Source organism: Bombus affinis, chromosome 7, assembly GCF_024516045.1.
Source record: "Bombus affinis isolate iyBomAffi1 chromosome 7, iyBomAffi1.2, whole genome shotgun sequence".
In the NCBI taxonomy this organism is placed as follows: Eukaryota; Metazoa; Arthropoda; class Insecta; order Hymenoptera; family Apidae; genus Bombus; species Bombus affinis.
In genome coordinates this window covers 14,672,951-14,692,128 of record NC_066350.1, presented here as the reverse complement: position 1 = coordinate 14,692,128, position 19,178 = coordinate 14,672,951, and the positions used below count along the sequence as shown (strand labels likewise).

The following is a 19,178-nucleotide window of genomic DNA, read 5'->3' as shown; positions in this document are numbered from 1 at the left end:
TGATCATAATTTAGAATGTTATCTCGGCATTATAAACGATTTTCACAATTCTACTATCATCTATCTATGATTTCGTTACTGTTCATTTTTATAAAATTAAAAAGAGATCATTTGCCTTTGTATTATAGTGAAAATATCTTTGTTACAACTTTCTTTATTCTTAGCTTCGAAAAGAAGTGCTCGTATTTCCTGCTGTAATACCAAAGTGGTAAGAGATGGAAGGGGAATCAGCTTGACAAAGGTTTTTCGATCTGAGTAGAGATATATAAATCTGTAGTTGGAAAGAGAGTCGTTAGTGAACGATTCATACTAGTCTTAACCGTCGCGTTTTTCCTCATCATTTCTTGAGACGTCATTATACAGTTATCATATATATATATATATATAATAGAAATTGTACAGAGAAAACATTAATCTTTCTTTTATTTTTTAAAGAATATAAGTCCTGCATAAGTACTCCTCGATTTTCATGAAGAAATACATCGAAGATCATCTTACAGATAAAATGAATTGCATAGCAAAAAGCGGTAAGTCTCATGCTAATATCGTAATTTTTGTATTTCTACCAATTCACTGAACTCTTTATATCTACATAAAGTTGTAAACCTTATATTTACTTTTACAGAGTTTATTAACATGTTAAGTTCAGTTATTCTTTTGTTTAATATTTTAATGATAAAAAGTGTATTGAACATGGGATCAGTCTCATAAATGGAATAGAAATTAAATAAAATGCTTGTAATTACAAGCATTTTATAAATTAACTATAAATTAATAGCCATTGGACACATATACACATAGATATGTTAGTTAGAATTTATCATGACTTTTTAATTTCATCGCGACTTCCTCAATTATTAGACTGGAACGAGTACATAACACCTATGAGGGATTATATCTTCTCATATTCATTGCATTTCTTTTCAGCATGCGGCTCGATTTCATGTTATAATAGATTTATATTTGCCAATCATATTAAATAACGATAAAACGATATCGTCGATATCGACATGAGACTATATAATCATATCAAGTATCTGCATACTCTATACTTTGTATTAGGGTAAAGCATGCGGTATTAGGATAGAGCAAAGAACTTGGATATAGAGTTTCTAGTTCACGATATCACAAAATACAGGTCCTTACTGTTTATTATTTATTTAAAAATTATCATTTATAGAAATAAAATCTTAATATCTCCGAAATCGATTTTTAAATAATTAAAATAATTATTAAAAGAAAGATATCGTATTGATTATCTCCTATCTATTGCTATTACATACAGAAGTAAATTATGATGAAACAGTGATTTTTGAGAGAGAGGCAGTTCTCGCTTTTATGACTCTATGCTTAAATGATTCGGGGTAGATCCATTCTTCGCGTGCCTATCATCGTACATTCCTCTGGCATTGATTCGTCGTTGTTGTTACATGAGAATGACCTCGAATTCTTCACCGATACACTTTAGTTTTCTACACGTCGCCTTTCCTTTAGTTTTTCCCCCTTTATAACGCAACCGCTAAACCAGTGCAAAAAGCTTCACGCTCGTTAAGTCGTTAGACGAACGTTAATAAAATCCGCACAATGGAACGTCGAGAGTATTTTCTTTCTTCATGGATTTCAAGTAGACTCTTGTAAAAAGGCGAAATTTTATCGTTTCGTTGAACATATTCAGCTAGGTTTTTGGGATGTCAGATACTTCGCGATGTACCAACAGCAGCTTTGTATTGATTGCAAGTAGTGAAGGTCAGTTGAACTCACAATCAGACGAGTTTCAGTAGTGCAACTATGAATACGGACGAGAAATGTAACTTTGCGCGCTTTTGTATAGTTCGATAGATACGCTATCGTGATACAGAAAATAATATGAGCCAACGCATTATTTTTTCGCGTAGATCGTTTAGATAAAACAAAGATTTATGCTTTATTCATTCAGTAATGCAAAGTGCAAAGACTCGTTTAAAGTATACTTTTCGATACATTCATATATATATATATATATATAGGTACAATGTCATTCCAGCTTGAATTGACTAACTTATTAATCATAATTTATTTTTGTTATATTTCCTTATTTTAAAAAAGCGTAGTTCGAAAGGGAGTCCTGTAAAAGTATCGTACAATTAACAGAAATAACGGGAGAATGGAACAAGTAATGAGTAGGAAGCAATAAGTAAGTATAAGTCATTTGTAACTTGCTAGTCAGTTAATGGATTCTAATATATTATCACAAACTATAATAGACGTATAGTAACTTTACTCATTCCACCTTCAGGTCCCCTTGTAGACTAATAGCCTAGCCGGAATATCATGATAACCTCATCGACGTTGAAACTTAATTACTGAAACAGGCAATGGCCAGTTGCATGCGACCACTATCGCTTTTATCATTGTCGCTATTAATTACCAACAGTACTTATAGGGCTATCGAGATCTTGTTATGTCGCTGTTTTCAAGGTCATCGCTTGCATCTGAAAACGACGATTATACATGCGTTTTCATAATAACTCTACTATACTTCCGTAGCGTTTTAGGGATATCTCGATAAATAGGAAATACAAATATATAAGTTTCTTCGAGTCGTGCATCTTTCATGATGTTTACGTAGAGAAGATAGAATGTATAAAAGTCAAAATTAAGTATGATCTCGCGAAATTGATGTTCGACGTACGCTTAAAACGTGCACTAAGAAAGATCTATGCGCATTAAACACGTTGACACGGTCTTAAGGAGTCCTGCGAATAAAAGGAAAAAGATCAGTGCCGAGGAACCGGTCTCTTGGAAATCACAATGACGTAAATTCTGACTCTCGTTCTAAAAACCCATAAAGGATAGTGCTTTCTTTCCTTCTGTGCTTTCCTGTTGCTCCGTCATAAATTTTCCTTGTAATCAATCTGTGGTTATTCCGATATTAGATGAGTACAATATATATATATATATACATATCTATGTAGCGTGCAATCATGAATTCATAGAAAAATCAAAATGCTTGTGGCGATGGATTTTACTTTTCTTTCTTATCTCGCAATAACTAAGAACATCATATAAGCAAATTAGCGTTGATTTTTATCAATATCGGAAAATATACCTACTTTATCTTCGCTATAGAAGCTGGTTATTTTAGAGTTAAGAAGCTATACGTATTAATGGAAGTTATTTGATAAATTCGTATTCCTGTAGTATTAAGTCCCCTCTGCCCAAACAATAATTAGTAAAAGTTGACCTGTAATTGTTAAAGATTAGAATTCGTACTTTCGAAAGAAATACATAATTGCAAATTGATATTGATGATCCTGAAAATGGCTCGAGGTTCTTAATCTCTGCAAAAATATCTTGGAATATTATACGCTTGACAATGGAAAGGGTTACCTTTACTGTTTCACCAATATCATTGCAGCTCTATATCATTTTCATCCAGTATATTTCATTGTGAATCTTAATTATATGTATCTAGAAACGATAATTCTCACGGTATTTTTGCACGCTAAAAGCGTAACCGTGTGCCATGTCGACCTCGCAATCGCGAGTTACGGATATCTCGACACTTTCCTATAGCGAGGCGCTACTTGTCACTCGACACTGCACATCTCGCAGTGTGTAGTCCGGGCAAAGTTGGGTATTTCCCTCTCGAACGCTGTAGCGGGAGGATCGTTCGACTGGAGGGAGGTATTCTCACTTCTATGTCACTCTCACCGTGTAGTACTTGCATTCTCTCGATATATACTGAACGTGACGCGAGATTTTGCTCATCAGTCGCGAGAATTTACTTTTTGGGGGTCGAGTAGTGACACCACGCTTCAACGGCTACGGTCACTACAGTTTTCTACGTAAAAGAAAATAGAGGTTAAAAAAAAAAACGAGAGGGAAAAAAGTACTTGTTGGGAAAAAGAGAGACGGAGACACGGTGCGATTAGGGCGGAACAAAGACAGAGGGGGAAAGAGATAGAGACGGAAGAACCATAGGGAACATTCGTACTCTCCACGGTTCCGTCGGTTCAGTCACACTGCGTCACTTAACCGAGCGAGTTCGCGGTCGTTTCTCTTTCCTTTCGGACTCGTTGACCACTCTCTTTTTTATTTTCTTATTTCTGTCTTCTCCCGTGTCTCAAACCTGTCTCATTCCTTTATCTCCCCTTTCGTTTTCGTTCATTCTGTCTAAAGAATATAATAATATTCGCGATTGTTCTCTCATGAGTACGAACGTTTAATCTTGGAAAAGCGACGTCGGACGTTTTTAACGACGTTTCACTTTTTTTGTACCGGTGCTCGACGAACATCCAAGGGGTGCACGTGAACCGACACAGTCAATCCGACTGCGAGTAAGTTTCATCAGTTTGATGGTAGAACCCGATTCGCTGAAACTTGCCGAGTACTATACGCATAACACGCGTATTGTTCGTGAATCACGTGGTAGAGGATGTGCTGAAACGCTTTGAATCGCTTTGAATATGATTTGATATTTAAAGCTTTTGACAAACTTGATAAATCTTGAAAGTCTCAGTACTTATATAAATCTTAATACATCTTAATATACATGTTATATTTTATCTGTACAGTGTGTTCTGTCTTCGATATTTTATACTAGTCACGAAAATTTAAAACAGACTCGAGCTCTATCAAGACAAAAGATTCAAAAATCTTCGGGACTAAAAAAATGTTAAACGTAAAATCATATTTGATATTTTAGAAGTTTCAGAATGCTTCGAAATTCATATTGAAATACCTAGAGGCGTCAAGAGCAAATCGCGCGTCATTTGTTACGTGGTTCCACAATCCTTAAAGAAGGATTCTCTTGTCAAACGACAGAACAATATTTTCTCGTCAACAAAAGTTTTCCTATGATAGAAAGTGGTAATTCTAATTCGCCGTCACAATAATTAATGAGATACGAATACGAATAAGATAAGTACATATACCTGACACGTCTATTTATTCTACATACGTAATATCAGAAGCTCTTCCAAGTCAGTTCCAAGAACTGATGGGGATAACGGTGGCCAGTTAACGAAGTATTAATTATCAACATTGCAGAATCAAAAATGGAACAGATTTTCTTTTTACCACGATTCCACGAATATAAGCCACTATTGCGGCGATGCGTATATGTATTAATAAATAACTTAATAATACAGTTACTATTATAAACTCGGCACGTTTAGCGTCAATCGCTTCGATTCTCTGCCGTTTATTACGTTTACTTTCTGATTGCTGTGTGCCGTCCGTTTGCAAAACGCCTTCAACCAATTTTGATAGAGCGTTTGTGTTCCTCATTGATCGATCGTCTATCGGATTGAGAAGAGGCCGTGTTACTATCGCTGCTATAGTTCAAGTGGCGAACAGGATCGGAAGACGCAGTCATGAACGGGATTTCCAATCAATGCGCGAAAATCAAGGACCTAAGCATATACGACGACGAAGACGACCACAAGATGAAGATAAAAAAGCCGGGACCAATAAGAACTGTTTCCTGGTCGGAGAGCGTCGAGGAGAGCAATTTGGATGTACCGGGGACGCCCAGAACTCCACGAACTTCTACCACGCCAGGTATCGTTTCCACGTATGATTAGCAGTCCTGCGATTAGGGATTTTGCCACGTTCGCGTCACAGGAAATTTCCGAGATTAATAACAAGTAACGAATCGGTGGAATGTTACGAACGTTACCGTCGTTCGTGATTAGTCGATTACCAAGTTCATTTGAATTTACAAATTTTCGAGTTAAATAATATGATAATATATATACACGATATTAAGCGTTATTATTAGATAACGAAACCTATTAGCCGAAAGGCAGTTCTCGTGCTGGTATTTTGCGTAATAGATGGAACGGGAATGTTCATACGATAAATAATTCAAGTGTGGTAATATGGATGTATCGTTTGAAAGTTGTATAAATTAGATAGATACACAAAATCGTTTCTTCTGTTCTCCAGGGCCACCTTGCATCGTAGGGTTTGTGATTTATAAAAGTTCTACTTTATTGCCGATAAAACCTGTTACCGTGTAACACTGCTTTAGTAGCAAGAATCTGTAACATCTGATTCGTTGAATTTCATTCATAATGTTGATCGTGCAAAAGGTATACGAGACTTTACAACTTTGCCGAACCAGACGTTTTTTTACTCGCGAATCATTATTAGAATGCTTCTTTTTCTATCGGGCTATTAGATACACTTGTTGCAACAAGTGGCAGCTACATTGTTGACTTTTACATTTGTGATAATCGAACAATTTCCATTCAGGTTTTGATATTACGTACGATCCGTAAATTGCAGTAACGCGCCATTCAATTTTTCTGTAACATTGATCGTTATTAACTCTGTTATGCGCTTTATCTGCAAATTCGAAGAACAATTATTTCAATTTTCTCCAAACGACGGAATCTTCTGCCGTTAATTCCGTGCCTAATCGATTGCACGAACATAAGTAACCGTAGCCTGTTGCACTTTCCGTAAAAAGAAGAAGGAAGAAAAAAGAGGAATTACGTTACGGTATCATTTACGTATTAAGGACCGTGACAAAACAGTCATACACTTAATGCTCGTTTTATTCTCCACTCTCCATTGTTCTTAGTCCAATTTCGGTTATCTCGTCGACTTTTAACTTTATTTCGGACAGCGTTGCTGTCATTGATCAAACCGTGGTCCGTGACAAAGATTTGGAGAGCATTGTGGTCATAGTTCCCGTTTCCAGGTCAATTGTAACCTGCTGATCGTAAAATGATAAAAGACCCTGGGAACTGTTGGGGTACAGTTATGATGGAACGTAACTCGTAACTGTAATGTTACGAATGTACGATCCCTCGTAACGCGACTATCAACTTTCTGAAGGAACAGAGAGCATCTTTTATTTGTCGGTGAACAACGTTGACAAAATTTCGTACACTTTCATTCGCCACGAATTTGCAACTTTAGAAACGAGAATGACTTCATCGTTTTGAATAAAACGTGCGTCGATGATCTTTCGATCGTTGCTTTCGCGTATTTGCTTTTCCGCGATAGCATCTTCGATATCTTCCAAATATAATATCTTTGCTCGCTAAAATAGATTACGAAGAATCGATGGGCCTTTGCACGTGTAATCTTTCCACGTAATTGTAAATACTGAAAAGATCAATGTTTACATAATAACGAAGTGTCGTACGCGTCGTAGAACAGGAATGGCCAACAAGTGGGCAACGATCGGTCGGTCGACTTGTTAATAAATATTAATATTAATAAAATGCCATGTTGGTTTAATACCTGCTCTCTCTTTGTCATTTATTAGTACACAAGGCACATATTTGGATGAGAAGATTTTAGCAGGTAGATCGCGAACACATTTTTAAGAAAAATAATCGATATGTATTATATAATGAAGTTGACCACCTCTGCCGTAGAGTGCAGAGCAACGTGTGCTATGTTTCGTAATAATATCTCTTTCTTGTTAAATCTTCTTTAATTTCCTTTCTCGGCAGAAGGTCTTAAGATTGCGAAAAATTTTGATCAAATCAAATAGAACCAAAGCGTTAATAATTAACTCAATTTACCGAATTTGGAAACATTGAAAAGTTTGCGGCATCCGCGCTAAGATCTGCTTTATTCGTCTTACTGTCATTGTCATTCTGGAAACTTTTCAATCTGCCCTCGTAATTCAGCGTATAGTTATCGAATCGACATTTGACCTTCTATGAAACAAAATTCATGCAATTCAAGATAACCAACGTAACTATATCACGTAGGTATAATAAAGTTGAACCTGGCTACCAATTTCCAGGAATGCGTACAATATGCGTGCATATTGATACAGCGTATTGGAGCAGTGCCGTTACTCGATTGAATTACGCGATACCGTTCATTAGCAAGAGCATGGTTTAACTTAGTTTTCCATCTTGAATACGTCAATTCCAGTGTTAGATTCTATCTACCGCGCTTGCAAGAACAAATCTATGCCGAGAGAAGTCCCGAGAACTGATTCTCTTTAATTTAATACGTTCTAGATTGCTCGCGAACGAAGCGTTATACAAGTGATAAATTATGGCTATCGATAGAAATCTCGCCTTATGCTTGATGTAACGCCATCGTTAATCGTTATGCAATAAGTTCGGCAATGCATGCAAGACGACCGTCGACGACGAACTTCGTCGTGGATCGGAACACTTTGGAATATTACAGGCATCGTTCGAAGAGTAGCGTGGGACCCTCGCCGAACGATCGATCCATCGATCGATCCACATTTGCGAATGTGAATTAAAGCGTTATGCTAATCGTCAATGGAAACATTTAACGTTTATGAATATACAATCGTTCGTAGCCGTTGAAGGAAGCGAGGAAGAAGAAAAAGAGAACTGGCCCAAAGTAACAAGCACGGATTAAGGTTGCCTTACGTTACGTTTCATTATTACGTTATTAATTCCTTTTATGTTGTTCCTTTGATTTGTTCGACTTGCCAATTAAAATCGTGTCACTTTGTTAGACATCTACTTTTATTAAACTTGTACCCGTCAAACTCGCGATTCAACTTTGTTTGCCGATCGATCGTATCTTTGTCTGGAAATCTTATTGCGCACCTTCTTCTATACTTTGCAAAGAGTATCGAGAGACAAAAGACGCGTCATGAAAATCTTTGTTCGTTAAAATTTTCGAACAGGTGTTTGCTGGCAGGTATCGCAAATAGCAAATACGTACTCGTACTTCTTATCAATATCGAATATGTGCTTCTCATAGAAAGGCAACAAATTTGTTTTTCGTTACCACACGCAAGCAAACCTATCGAATGGTGAGTCTTCCGTCAGCGCGGGTCATTGCCAACGATAACGATGATGTTTAAAAAAATGAAATCAGGTTTCACAATCGCCGAGAACAGGATCTAGTAAACATTGACGTTTATACATGTGCGAGATAAATTTTAATTTAAATAGAGTTCAGTGAATTTAATAAATATTGAAAAGTACGATGAACAATTGACAGAGATACTTCAAAGTGTTTGCTTTACCAGGACATGAAAAATGTACCTTCCATCACGATTTGGAGCTAGACCATAGGCCACCCACGCGCGAGGCTCTACTTCCGGAAATGTCACGGAGTTACAAGCTACTTTTGAGCTCACTTGGCGAGGATCCTGATCGACCAGGTCTTTTAAAGACTCCGGAACGTGCTGCGAAAGCCATGCTGTTTTTCACCAAAGGTTACGATCAAAGCATCGATGGTAAGTCACTTATCATTAGCTATCACGTTTTTATTACTTTGTATAACAAATGTATAAAGAAATAAGTTGAACGAAAATAATTAAGTAATTAAGAATAAAAAGATATCGTACAATAGGAGCCAAAAATAAGATAATAAGATAAATATAAGAGAATATAATATAACGTGATTTTCTATAAATCAGATAAGAAGTCATCCGATTTTCTAATCATAAAAGATCTTTTATCTAACTGAAAATAATACGGGCATTTAATCATGATTCTCTTAAGATATAGGGTCGATAGAACAGATAAAACCATGAATATACCCACTCGAGGAAAGTGCCGTCCATTTCTTTCCTCCCTCCTTCAAGTTACTCGAGATCCGTCACAGGGGAAAAGAGAGGAAGTCTTAAGTACGATTCGAAAAAAAGAAGGCGTAAAGCTCATGATATAAATGGGTCTCAGGAACGTACAGCGACTCGAAGAAAATACCTTTCATCTTTCTCTTCCATTAGTCGTGTACCGCGTAGAAATGCTACTGTTCCCCGGTAATTATGATTCCACGAATAGAATAAATGCAGTAAAGTCGACATGGCCATTAAGGATGCCCTGATATGCCTCTTTAATTCGATACCTAAATTTTGATTTATTTCCTCGACATAATATCGTGTTCGGATACACGTTATAATTTGTAATTTATATTAGAATCTTAATTAAGAAACAATTTGTCAGTCATGTTGAGAATCCATCGAATTTATATAATTAATTATAATGCGCTATATAACCCGTTTGATATTTTACTTTCGTTTGTATGAGATGGCTCTCGATAAATAGTACGATCTAGCACAACGTTGATGTAGATGAAACAGCAGCTACAGGTGGTGGTGTCCCTTTAATTCATTTCGACTTAACTCTCCATCCACCTAGAGTGCAACTGCCCTCGAGATAAGCCTGGTTAACGGCAGTTCTACTCGCCCCAGTGAATTTGAAACGAGTCCAGAGCACTTTCCTACGAAAGCTCGACCCACGCTCTCTTTTAGTCACCCACCACCAACTCCTACGGAACCGTTCCCCTATAACAGGTTCCCTTTACCTTTCATTCTTATCGATAATGCATCAGGACATACAATGGTATATCTATAGTATACATTCCATGAAACCATCAATCCTCTGTTCTCCGTTAATTTATCCTCGTAGGATCGTGAGCAACAATCGGGTCAAAATCACGTTTAAGTGCTACTACCTGTTTTAATACCTCTAATTAACGATAATTAACGTGATAGTTAATTCTACATTATACTACGCAAAAGATATTGCATATGACACACGGCTCTACAAATACAATGTCAAAATCGATATAGCCTGTGGTCTGACGTTTCTGTGCCATATGTTTGCGATTGCACTTTCCCTTTTACGTCCCTTTTTCGATGATTCCACTGTTGTTACAGTAACATAAAGGTTACCAATAAAAAAATATATTAAAACTATTGGATCGATGATGCTCCATTTAGTTAATAATATTCTACATTGTTGTTTCGATCGATAACATTAATCTCGGTCGAAGGTTGATCGCGTCGGATCACCAAGTGGAAAAATTAAACTGTACGCTTTCAGCATCTCCTTCAAAGGTAGTTCGTATAGAAGAGAGGAAATTGCTCGAGTTTAGTCTGGTATAGAAATGGAGGTGTGCGCGTAAAAGCCCGTTGAAATGAATTTCCACCGTCAAAGCGTTTGGAATTTATATATCATTGTTTCGTCGCGTTAAAAGGTTTCCAGGGGTCATTTATTTACAGCGGGCAGGAGCATCTTATTACGTATGGAAAAATACACTTGGTTAACCGGGACGCGAATTCGTTTCATCATTGCCGGTCATTGTGAAGGTGTTTCTTGTTAAGGTTGCCGTGGAAACCGTGGAGAGCACCCTCCATTTTCCACCGACACCTACCAACCACTGATTTATACCTATACACCATCACCAGTATGAATGTTGTAGTAAGTAGGTCAATATCGAGTAAATCACAGCTAGGATCGCGAGGACCTTAACCCACGTGCAAGATGTTCTTTCGCAGAACAATTTAAACGACAACCATTTTCCCACCTTTGTACAAGGTTGGTTGTTCTTTGCGCCAACGGAGTCATTAAAATTATGTAGCGATCGCGCGATCTCAGTAAACGAAGCAGCGTCTATAAATATATATACGAGATTTTATTCAAGCAATATCTTTCAACTTTCCGCTTTTTTTTTTTTTTATTTATATACATACGAAGGCTGCGGGAGGATAAGTCAATGCGATAAATCACGAAAGAACAGGTTTCCAATCCATTGCGTTATCAATCAATCGCGCGTTATCAAAGCTGTCCTTTTATTTGGTTTTTGAAACTAAACACAAAAACGTCATTCGTCCTAGTATTATCATCCAGTTTCACGAAACTTATCACTGATCAACTGTCTTTAAAGAATTTATACCTTTGGAATCAACAGGTTATTTTAATATTCAATTATATGATATTATAATTCTAACTCTGCTTAATCGTAAAATAACGTTGTAATTACTTAATCCAAGTGCTATGGAATATATATTTATCATGTTTTTTTCCTGTGATCTTTTTATAATATTTACATATTTATTGCAGACGTTATAAATGACGCGATATACGATGAAGATCACGACGAGATGGTTGTAGTGAAGGATATCGAGATGTTCTCTATGTGCGAGCATCACTTGGTACCGTTCTACGGAAAAGTCTCGATCGGCTACCTACCATGCAAGAAGATCCTTGGGCTGAGCAAATTGGCCAGGTAACGAGAAATTTTCTTTATTAGAAGGCAACGTTTATCGTAAATCGAATTAACACGAGACATCGTGTCGGTGCAATTGAATCTCGTGAAAGCAGCTGAATCGTTCGTCAGATTAAGACAGCTGATATCTTGTCTCGTGGAAATGGAGATTAATTGATGCTGGATTATTTGTACCAGCGATCAATTAAATCGCGGTGATTGAACTGTCATCATCGCGCGATATTTTATTAACGCTATTAACCGATACGTACTGATTTATTTTTGACGTAATTAAAGCGAGCCTCCTACAGAGATTAACGAACTTAATCATAGTCGACATAATTAACTTGATATAGGAATTATTACATGCTATATTCTACAGTTTGTTTCGTTTAAGCGAGGACAGTGGAATATCTCATAAGGGGTTGAAGTTATTAAAAAAACCGTTTTAACAAAAGTCGATCGATTCGAAGAATGACATATTATGGCGCAAATCATTTTTTCGCAGGGCAGATTTTAAGCTTAACTTCACTTTTTTAAATAGAACCATATATTTTTTAACATATCAATCGATATCCATCTCGAGATTCCCTACACGTTTACCTTGTAACGTATGATACATCAAGACAACGTATACACAAGAATACTGCCTCGGGTCTTTCTTTGTTTTTTGTTACGCACAACTATCTTGTACGTTTTATCATATATAAAATAATAGATACCAAGTCAGAATTTCTCCTTATGCTCATCCTATATTCAGAACTTATGTTTTTATTCTTTTACTCATTTATAGTTTCTAACGTTTATATCTGTACACGTTTATGTTTACAAGTCTAAGAAATTCTGACTTTCCTAGCATCAATAACCTTATGAAGCCATGAAGCACTTACCTCATCGTTAGTAGCTGCCTGTCAGTGAGCAGAGACTCGGGACTTTTTCCCTCGAGTGATAGTCCGATAATCTGATATGATCCACTCCGATAACGTGGAGGTATTGATGTACCCTAAATCTAAACTATTCGAGATGAGATCTCATAGTCCCTCGTACGAGGGTTGTTGACGGGGGAGGAATACACGAATCGGTTGTTTATGCATTTGAGCTTGCAAAAATGGTCAGATCACCCTTAGGTTACTGGCACTTGAGAGTACGGAGCGACCTTTGAGGGCCTTCCCTTTGAGGGAATTCCGCGGGTTTTTCGCAACAATCATAGCACGCGACAAACCGCATGAAATAAAAGGAGGGAGAGGTCCTGAGATTTTCAATAACTTCAAGCTCTTATGAGGTACTCCACTGTTCTCATCTAAACGCGATTAGACGGATTCGCTCTTGGATGGAGTCTCGTAGATCATCAAAATAACTAATAAGAATAATAAAAATGATCTTATTCAGTATAAACAGTTTCATTATCGAATTTAGTTACATATTTTTACGTGGTCATGGTCATAGTGGAAAAAGATTCGTTAAAATGTTGATAGATAAAACTTAATTAAAATAATAATCAATACCGTGATATCGTATTTCACAATTTCGCGATAACAAATTGCATCGGCAGTAATAGCCGGCAATAGTTATCGGCCTTGATTAGAGGAATATTAAAGCGAGAAGAAAAGAATACGCCGATCGTTGGCACGCCGACCACTTTCACGCATTGCTAGACTTAATCGACCGGTGTCCACTTACCTGTTAAATGTTATGAACTTAACATTAGCCTTCAAACGGTAAGTAACTAGTGGATTTTCAGACATTCGAGCTAGGGTCGTGGCAGGCACTTTCATTTTTCGTTGCCTATCGTTTATTCCATATTACGTTCTATGTAAAGTCGTCTTCTTTATATCTTTATTCTTTCTTTTTCCCTTTTTAATAGCCAAAATTTTTCTACTATATTCACCCCTGTTTTCCTGTCTGATGTCTTACAGAATCGTAGAGGTCTTCAGCCGACGTCTTCAGGTTCAAGAACGTCTTACCAAACAAATTGCATTAGCTGTAACGAAAGCGGTGCAACCAGCGGGAGTGGCTGTGGTCGTCGAAGGAGTGTACGTATTTTTTAATTTAACGAAAAAAATTCATCCATTATTCTTATGATAAACTTATAATTGAACAGAGCAAAGAAGTATGATAGACGTAGGTTGGCAAGATATTATCTTCATATTTTTATATTTCCTTCGGTTTCGTTCCAATACGCTCGGATCTTGAGCAATAGTTTTCGCAAGGATTAATCGCATATAGGAATACGACCTTGTACTAACAAGGTGCTATCACTCAATAGAAAACGCTTCATTCCAGACTTAAGAACGTATACATAAAGGCGTTTAATAATTATGTATAAATCGTTCACGTAACGATTCGATCGTGTACTATCTGCCAACAAATCAATTAAGATTCTTGTGAACAGGATGTGTATCTATAATATCAAATAAGGAGTTGCAATCATTAGTGGTCATCTAAATTACGTATACCGAATGTTCAATAATTCAAATATCATAATTTGTGCTATACATAATCAACGTAATCATAAATTGCGAACGAATTATCTAACTTGCGTGCAATAAAAGAAGAAAAACAGGTTCAGCGGGAGGAAAAAAGAGAGCGATGGTGCTTCAATAAATGGTAACTAAAAAACTGTGTCGATTAAATATTGATCGTCGCCTTGAGAGCTTACAAAAGTGAGGAAACTAATAAAAAGATTAACAATCGGTTTTAGTACCAATACCTTTTTCGCAACTCCGAGATTAAGTATCATGTACATTAGAACGAACGTAGATTGTGTTTAAAATGTGCAACGTAACGTATCTTGATTATAGTATTTATTTTATGTCTTGCCCATTAGATAACAGTATCTTTGTTAACATTGATCGTAGCGAAATCTCAAGCTCCGTTTAACATATACATGGTGAATTAATTACTGTCAATTTTAACAACGAGATACGAGTAATTATTCGATATATAGCAGCGTTCGTGAATAACTTAAAAATACTTTGTTTACGTTACAGGCACATGTGCATGGTAATGAGAGGAGTGCAGAAAATAAACAGCAAGACGGTTACGTCAACGATGCTCGGCGTGTTCCGGGACGATCCAAAGACTCGCGAGGAATTCCTTAATTTGATCCACAATAAATAAACTTCTTTCATCGGACCGTCGAAGCATATATCTTTTTCGTTATTGGCCAAGGGACCAGTCTAGAATGGCCCCGATACGATTCTTGTTCAAACGTTTTTGTCATACTGCTACCTCACTACAGAAGTCGTCCAAAAAGGAAAAGACAATCGTTGATTTGACGGCAAGCTTCTTTGTAACATTCCTTTTATTTTTTTAAGGAGAACATTATTTTGTATGCGCCAACGTTATAAAAAATTAACAGGATTAACCGTCGACCATAGTTATCGTAACAGAACGACTAATAACACAGATTGGACGATGTTGTCTAAGACGTCTTTGAACGAGGCGTTCTTAAACTGCTGATCGAATGACACGGAGACAATATGGTAGTTACATACCGAAACTTTACGTAAGTTCTACAAACTGCTGGTAACGCTTCTAGTACGTGAAAGAAAAAAGGAACTTACAGATCGTTTCGCGAAACGACAACGCATATGCTTGAGAAAGCGCGTGATATTTTCCTCAAGGAAACCCGAAACTTCGCTAAAAACATGTTAATAACATTACCATGCTGCTGGATCAGCTGTAATTATCCGTTCGATTAATATTATACTTTGCGAGTATTTTTGTAATGTTATTGATGTATTCAGGAAATGGGCGAATAACATTCGATTCGGCGTCCTTCGGTAATACAACTGCGCCAAATATGAAAATGAACTTAAGAAATACCGAAATCGAGGCTTCTCGATCGGCATGAACTGAACGATTGCCAGAACACTTTCAACCAATGGCCTCGTGACTCGTGACAATACGTATTTTAGATTCTATACTAGCGATTCTGTGTAAAAAAATGTTCGCATCGTGATACAGCATGCTGATCGAGAAACACAGATAATCCCTATTATATCTTGAAAGCAAGTGCTCACGGCAGACGAATAATAAATTCTTCCGATTTCGTTTCCGTTTCCAGCTTGTAAAACGTTAACAGCCATACGTCTTACAACACGAAACGTTTTAAAAAGTTTCGTACTGTTTTTACATTCTGTCATCGTGATTCCTTCTATTATTTTTTTGAGTCTTTTATCAAAGAAGTGCAACTACACGTTACTTAACGAATTTTAATACTCAATTGACATTTATATCTCTGTAATCTTTATTCAGAATGTATAAAAAATTTCGTAAAAGAAAGCAGTGGTTTCGACGCACAATTTTTCAGCCATACAATGTGTGCCGAAAAACGTTTAAGAATCTAAAAGAATCGATAGAAAAAATTGCGAAATTTTTCCAACGAATTACGTATGATTATTGTTAATGCACGACTTCGAAATGTTTTGACACATTCGCTTGTGTCGTCGTTTGATATAGTTTCATCTTATCGAATTATTTGCTTTAAGTAATCAAACTAACTTCGTATTTAAATCATTGGAATTGGATTGCAACGTGTCGATGATGTTTGAGGTTCGATACGATATCACGCAACCTTTGGTATGTCCTCCAATTCTATCTTACATTGAATAATGGAAAATATCTTAATGTTATTTATGAGAATGGATGTTTAATATTTATAATATTTTTCTGACGATGTTATATAAAGTTATATTTATACTTTCAATGTCATGTTTCTTTATTATTTCCATATCATAAATTATCGACAACTTTAAATTTAAGTGGTTCGTCTGTTTTATTTAAAACGATTCAGGGCTTTTTATTACTATTATATACTGTGAACGTTATTATATAATGAATCTAGGACACGGTGGTATTTCAATCTTTTTCATGACCGGTGAACCGCAAACTCGAGACATTGGCGTGTTATTCGAGGCACAAATATTCTCTGTGTCTCCCTGATGAAGAAGAAAAACCAGGCTATTGTTTGATGCAGACTTTCGACTTTTTCCAGTAGAACAACAAGGACTGGCACAAGGTCGTTTTACAGTATAACAACCTTGTTCGCGAACAGCCGTTTTTCCACAAGTGCCACTACGTTGAGTGACGCAACCTTTAGCGATCGCAGCCGACGCGCCTTCCTTCTTGCAAGACACAATCGGTTCCCTGAGAGTGAAACTTGAATGAGTCAAGATTGACCTTGCTTAGATATAGATCAATAAATGTTTTTTCTTTATTTCGAAGTGAAAGGATCGCACGTGTTTAAAAAGTATTCAAGCGTGGCATACAGATTATCATCGTAGAAGATTTTTTGCTTAATGCCTTTAAAATTCATTTTCTCATTCGTATCCTTCGATTCCCAATTGTTAATTTAATTGTAGAATATGAAATTTAATATCTTACATGGTGGAAGCAGGACAAGGTGCACAAGGAGTACAACATGGAATTGGTGGACAACGCATAACTCTCAATGCTTCGACATTCAATGAGGAAACACCTCGTAGTAATGCTCGTTGTATCGCATTCTCATATTCGGCACGTTCCTTTATTATACGCTCATTTTCTTTCCGAAGCCTTGCTATCTCAGCTTCGAGCTATTACAATTGAATTTTCACATTTTAATAAAAGAATATATTTCGTTCAAACTCGAGGATAAATGTAAAAGATTATTAATTTACTTCAATTTCTCGTCTCATCCTGTCTTTGTCTTTCAACATTGATTGAATAGCTACGTCGGTAGAAATAATTTTGATGTTTTCAGGTTCTTTCATTACGACTCCTTCAGACTCCTTTATTACGGTAGGCTCTTTTAGGATTTTTGGATTTTCTTCTGGTATTTCCTTAGTAACAGGTTCATAGACTGGAGCTGCCTTTGTCACTACTTCTGCAACTGGAACTTCAGGTGATTTACTTACGACATTTATTCTAGGTTCAACCGTTTGAGTAGTTGCCACTGATTTCTATAATAATATTATTATGTTAAAAATTACAGAGAAGTAAAGATTTTAATTAACAAACTTGCCTCTCGTTCCCCGCATTCTGCCAATAATTTCCTTAGATTGTCGATTTCACAAGCTCGCGCTATCAATTCTTTACGCAATGATTCGATCTCGTTCTTACAAATGTCCAATTTATTTTGAACCAAACCAATCCATTGTTGTATTCGACCAAATATGTCAGCGAACATTAACTTTTGTAAAAATAAATTCAATTTGCGTGTATTACCTTATATATATTTATGTTTTATAATATTACAGGACTAAGTTTTCTTTAAATAACGGATTACGAGTTTATTCGTATTACGAAATTGGGAGTTTTAAAGGACAGTCTAGTTCATTCATTTTTATTTATTCGCATATTCAATCTTATAAAGAAACTTTATTTATTTATTGTACGCCCATTTTCCCAATTTCATGACGGTTCTACTTGCGTACAGGGCTCAACCTTTGAATCGTGCTCAAAGTTCTCGCCTAAGGTAGCCAGTGCTTTACCCGCTTCTTGTAAATTTTGATGCACATAGTCGATCATTTCATCCACCTTCTTATCTCTGCATTTACAAGACAATAATTTTCATAAATATGATTTCTTAACGTTTCAATTCAATTCGTCTAAACATTCCTCCGATATAAATTCACTCCCTCTTAAAAATCGGATGGAAAAAATAATATTTATACCCGGTTGATCCTGGTACTTGTGACATACAAGTACAGCATGGTCCAGCTGTACGAGTAAGTTTTCCATCTTCAGTTTTCACACTAGATGTTGATTCCACTACAACAGTTTGCTCTGCAGTTTCTTCCGGTGGTTTCGATACGTCTCCGCTTTCTTCGGGTTCATCTGCTCCTCCTACTAAACGATCTAGAGTTTTCACAGTTGAATTAAATTTACGGCTTGCTGTAGTTATCGACTTTTTAAATTTGAGCGCTCTATTTGATGGTTTACGATTTTCATCGATAGCATTTCCTAAAAATAATTTTCTACCGTTACTTATGGTTATAATTATTCATGAAAGTATCTTACCGCTTTTGGATGTATTTAATGGTGGACGAGTCATTTTTGTTTAGTTCATGTGTAACATAATGAAATGTGAGAGTATAATACGAACTAATTTAGTTAATTTTTACATAAATTGAAAAATTTAGTTTTGAAGAGTTTATCTGAATAAAGGAATTTATAAGATGTAATTGTAATGTTCATTTGTTTTTGCGGTACTAAAAACATATAAAGTATATCTCTTAAAGTTGGGTAAC

General features: G+C 36.3%; 2 protein-coding genes and 1 long non-coding RNA gene across 13 annotated transcripts; 1 reads left to right on the top strand and 2 right to left on the bottom strand.

The window, feature by feature from the left end:
- The first annotated feature begins 315 nt into the window (after nt 1-315).
- On the top strand, nt 316-16,654 carry LOC126918595 (GTP cyclohydrolase 1). 3 transcript variants are annotated; one of them, XM_050726658.1, is made up of 6 exons: nt 3,705-4,319; nt 5,299-5,544; nt 8,975-9,184; nt 11,799-11,964; nt 13,860-13,976; nt 14,934-16,654. In XM_050726658.1, exons 2-6 carry the CDS (start codon nt 5,358-5,360, stop codon nt 15,061-15,063), a joined length of 810 nt encoding a protein of 269 aa, XP_050582615.1. In that variant the 5' UTR covers nt 3,705-4,319; nt 5,299-5,357; the 3' UTR covers nt 15,064-16,654. The 3 variants fall into 3 exon arrangements, with proteins under 3 accessions (XP_050582616.1, XP_050582615.1, XP_050582614.1); XM_050726657.1 differs by having other exon boundaries at nt 5,254-5,544; XM_050726659.1 differs by lacking the exons at nt 3,705-4,319; nt 5,299-5,544 and adding an exon at nt 316-527.
- Nucleotides 1,126-3,509, bottom strand: LOC126918598 (uncharacterized). 7 transcript variants are annotated; one of them, XR_007711372.1, is made up of 3 exons: nt 3,370-3,509; nt 2,256-3,223; nt 1,126-2,104 (listed from the first exon to the last, which is right to left on the bottom strand). It is a non-coding gene; the product is annotated as an uncharacterized LOC126918598 (long non-coding RNA). The 7 variants fall into 7 exon arrangements; XR_007711370.1 differs by having other exon boundaries at nt 2,261-3,223; XR_007711369.1 differs by having other exon boundaries at nt 2,270-3,223.
- LOC126918593 (uncharacterized) lies at nt 16,637-19,165 on the bottom strand. 3 transcript variants are annotated; one of them, XR_007711367.1, is made up of 6 exons: nt 18,949-19,165; nt 18,603-18,891; nt 18,363-18,475; nt 17,607-18,118; nt 17,332-17,522; nt 16,637-17,094 (listed from the first exon to the last, which is right to left on the bottom strand). XR_007711367.1 is itself a non-coding variant. In XM_050726654.1 (6 exons), the coding sequence occupies exons 3-6, from the start codon at nt 18,113-18,115 to the stop codon at nt 16,776-16,778; spliced, it is 957 nt and encodes a 318-aa protein (XP_050582611.1). In that variant the 5' UTR covers nt 18,116-18,118; nt 18,363-18,475; nt 18,603-19,165; the 3' UTR covers nt 16,637-16,775. The 3 variants fall into 3 exon arrangements, 2 of the variants coding, with proteins under 2 accessions (XP_050582611.1, XP_050582610.1); XM_050726654.1 differs by having other exon boundaries at nt 17,607-17,888; nt 17,951-18,118; nt 18,603-19,165; XM_050726653.1 differs by having other exon boundaries at nt 17,607-17,888; nt 17,951-18,475.
- Nucleotides 19,166-19,178: the final 13 nt, after the last annotated feature.

Coding starts and splice junctions, on each gene's coding strand:
- LOC126918593 (XM_050726654.1), bottom strand. CDS start 18,115: ATGTTCGCTGACATATTTGGTCGAATACAACAATGGATTGGTTTGGTT. Junction 17,889..17,950: donor CAGAATGCGGGGAACGAGAG/GCAAGTTTGTTA, acceptor ATATTATTATAG/AAATCAGTGGCAACTACTCA. Junction 17,095..17,331: donor CCTTGTCCTGCTTCCACCAT/GTAAGATATTAA, acceptor TTTCACTCTCAG/GGAACCGATTGTGTCTTGCA.
- LOC126918595 (XM_050726658.1), top strand. CDS start 5,358: ATGAACGGGATTTCCAATCAATGCGCGAAAATCAAGGACCTAAGCATA. Junction 5,545..8,974: donor ACGAACTTCTACCACGCCAG/GTATCGTTTCCA, acceptor TTGCTTTACCAG/GACATGAAAAATGTACCTTC. Junction 13,977..14,933: donor GCTGTGGTCGTCGAAGGAGT/GTACGTATTTTT, acceptor TTTACGTTACAG/GCACATGTGCATGGTAATGA.